This window comes from Quercus suber, unplaced genomic scaffold (assembly GCF_002906115.3).
Source record: "Quercus suber isolate HL8 unplaced genomic scaffold, Cork oak 2.0 scaffold_281, whole genome shotgun sequence".
Taxonomy (NCBI): domain Eukaryota; kingdom Viridiplantae; phylum Streptophyta; class Magnoliopsida; order Fagales; family Fagaceae; genus Quercus; species Quercus suber.
Genome location: NW_027069737.1, coordinates 743,894 through 746,311, shown reverse-complemented (window position 1 = coordinate 746,311; position 2,418 = coordinate 743,894). Strand labels below are relative to the sequence as shown.

General features: G+C 38.8%; 1 protein-coding gene across 1 annotated transcript; it reads left to right on the top strand.

Annotated features, from left to right (window-relative positions):
- On the top strand, nucleotides 1–1,580 carry LOC136071041 (uncharacterized). The gene is made up of 5 exons (XM_065781865.1): nucleotides 1–150; nucleotides 255–544; nucleotides 675–889; nucleotides 939–1,017; nucleotides 1,289–1,580. Exons 1-5 carry the CDS (start codon nucleotides 1–3, stop codon nucleotides 1,578–1,580), a joined length of 1,026 nt encoding a protein of 341 aa, XP_065637937.1.
- Nucleotides 1,581–2,418: the final 838 nt, after the last annotated feature.

The following is a 2,418-nucleotide window of genomic DNA, read 5'->3' as shown; positions in this document are numbered from 1 at the left end:
ATGGAATTTTCTGTTTTGGAAGACAAAATGTCTTGCTGGCTGGAAAGACGTTTTTCAGAGGATGAGGTGTTTGAGGTGGTATTCAATATGAATGGGGATAAAGCACCAGGTCCATATGGCTTCACAATGCCTTTTTTCAATCTAGTTGGGGTATTCTAAAGGAAGATGTTATGAAGGTATTTCATTATATCTATGCTCACGATTATTTTGAAAAAATTCTTAATGCTACATTCATTACCCTCATTCCAAAAAAGCCTAGGGCAGTGGAGATAAAGGACTTCCGGCCAATTAGTTTGATTTCTGGGGTCTACAAGATCCTGGCAAATGTTTTGGCTAATAGGCTTGAAAAGGTTCTTCATAAAGTGGTGTCTGAACCTCAAAATGCCTTTGTCAAAGAGCGACAAATATTGGATTCAGTGTTGATTGCAAATGAATGTTTAGATAGCCACCTTAAATCCGAAATTCCTGGGGTTTTGTGTAAGTTGGATTTGGAGAAAGCATATGATCATGTGCATTCGAATTCCCAGTTGTATGTGCTTCAAAGGTGTGGGTTTGGTTCTAGGAGAGCTAGAATTTGAGAAAAGGGGACCCTTTATCTCCTCCCTTGTTTGTGATTGTTATGGAGGTCCTCAGCCAGATGTTTGAGAGAGCTAGTATTGGCAACTTTGTTTCAGGTTTTCAGTGGGTGGAAATTCTAGGGGCCAGTTAGAGATCTCTCGTCTTTTACTCGCAGGTGATACTTTGATTTTTTGTGTAGTGAATCCAGAGCAAATTTGGCATTTGAAAGCAATGTTTGTCTGGTTTCAGATTGTATCTGGTTTAAAATTAAATTTGGGGAAATCTGAACTGGTTCTGGTTGCAGATGTACAAAATGTTGAAACTTTGGCTGGTATGTAAAGTGGCATCGTTACCCATGACTTATCTGGGGCTTCCCTTAGGTGCTACTCTCAAGGCAAAAGCTATTTGGACTGGTGTGCTGGAGAAAATGGAGTGGCGGTTGGGCGGGTGGAAAAGATTGTATCTTTCCAAAGGGGGCCAAATCACTTTATTAAAGAGAACCTTATCCAGCCTGCCTACATTCTACCTCTCTATGTTTCCTATCCCGGTAAGTGTTGCTAGACATATTGAAAAATTACAAAGGGATCTTCTATGGGGCGGATTATGAGATGAGTTTTAAGTATCATTTGGTTAAGTGGAAGACTATTTGTGCACCAGTTCAATATGGGGAATTGGGTGTGCGTAATCTGGTTTTGTTTAATAAGTCTCTTTTGGGGAAATGGTTGTGAAGATATGCTATGTGGGGGCGTGGGAAGTGGTGTTCTTGTAGCATGCAAGGGCCATACGAGGTTGGTTTATGGAATTACATCAGAAAGGGATGGGATGATTTTTATCCTTTTATCATCTTTAAGGCAAGGGATGGTTCTTGTATTAAATTTTGGCGTGATCCATGGTGTGAGGGGCTTCCTTTGAAAAATATCTTCCTAGAACTTTACAATATTGCTAGTAACAAGAATGCTTCAGTGGCTAAGTTGTTGTTGCCCTCAAAGGCAAACTACCATTGGAATATCAGATTTACTTGACCGGTTCAAGATTGGGAGCTAGAGTCAGTTGTATCATTTATGGACCTTATTTATTTTGGATCTTGGAGAAGGAATGGGGTGGATAAAATTTGTTGGAAACTCTCTACTAGGAATTTTTTTGATGTTTGTTCTTATTATAGGGCCTTACAACCCCAAAATCCAGATTCTTTTCCATGGAAACCAAAAGTGCCTCCAAAGGTTAGTTTCTTTATTTGGATAGTTGCTCTGGGGAAAATTTTAAACATTGATAATTTAAGGAGGCGAGAAGTGGTGGTGGTGGATTGGTGTTGTGTGTGCAAGAGGAATGGAGAGACTACTGACCACTTACTCCTACATTGCCTAGTATCTCAAGAGTTGTGGAATACGGTGTGTTCACTATTTGGGGTTAGGTTGGCCTCTTTTTTAATAAAATTTTTCGTTACCTATCAAAAAAATTTTGGGGTTCATTGGGTCATGCCGCGTAGTGTCATTTAACTTTTGGCATGTTGGTCAAACAAGTTCAACAAACTCAGATCCAAGGTGCTTTGGAGAATGATCCCTCATTGACTTATGTGGGTCATTTAAAGGGAAAGGAATACAAGTATGTTTGAAGGGAATGAAAGATCGATTCATGAGTTGAAGCTTCTCTTTTTTCAGACTTTGTTTGATTGGGCAAATGCTACGGGTGTTTTTACTTTTATTTCTTTACTAGATATGCTTGATTTTTGTGCTTTCATTGTTACTTAATTTTTTTTCCCCTATTGTTTCTAGCACACGGCCTGTTTGCTTTTTTCCCTCTGTATTTTCTCTTCTTTTTTCAATGAAGTTATTACTTATAAAAAAAGGATTGTCAACAATA

Bases quoted from the DNA above. Each gene is read 5' to 3' on its own strand.
- LOC136071041 (XM_065781865.1), top strand. From the start codon at position 1: ATGGAATTTTCTGTTTTGGAAGACAAAATGTCTTGCTGGCTGGAAAGA. The intron at 545-674 runs GTGTGGGTTTGG...ACTTTGTTTCAG, and splicing joins CAGTTGTATGTGCTTCAAAG to GTTTTCAGTGGGTGGAAATT. The intron at 1,018-1,288 runs GTATCTTTCCAA...ATGGTTGTGAAG, and splicing joins TTGGGCGGGTGGAAAAGATT to ATATGCTATGTGGGGGCGTG.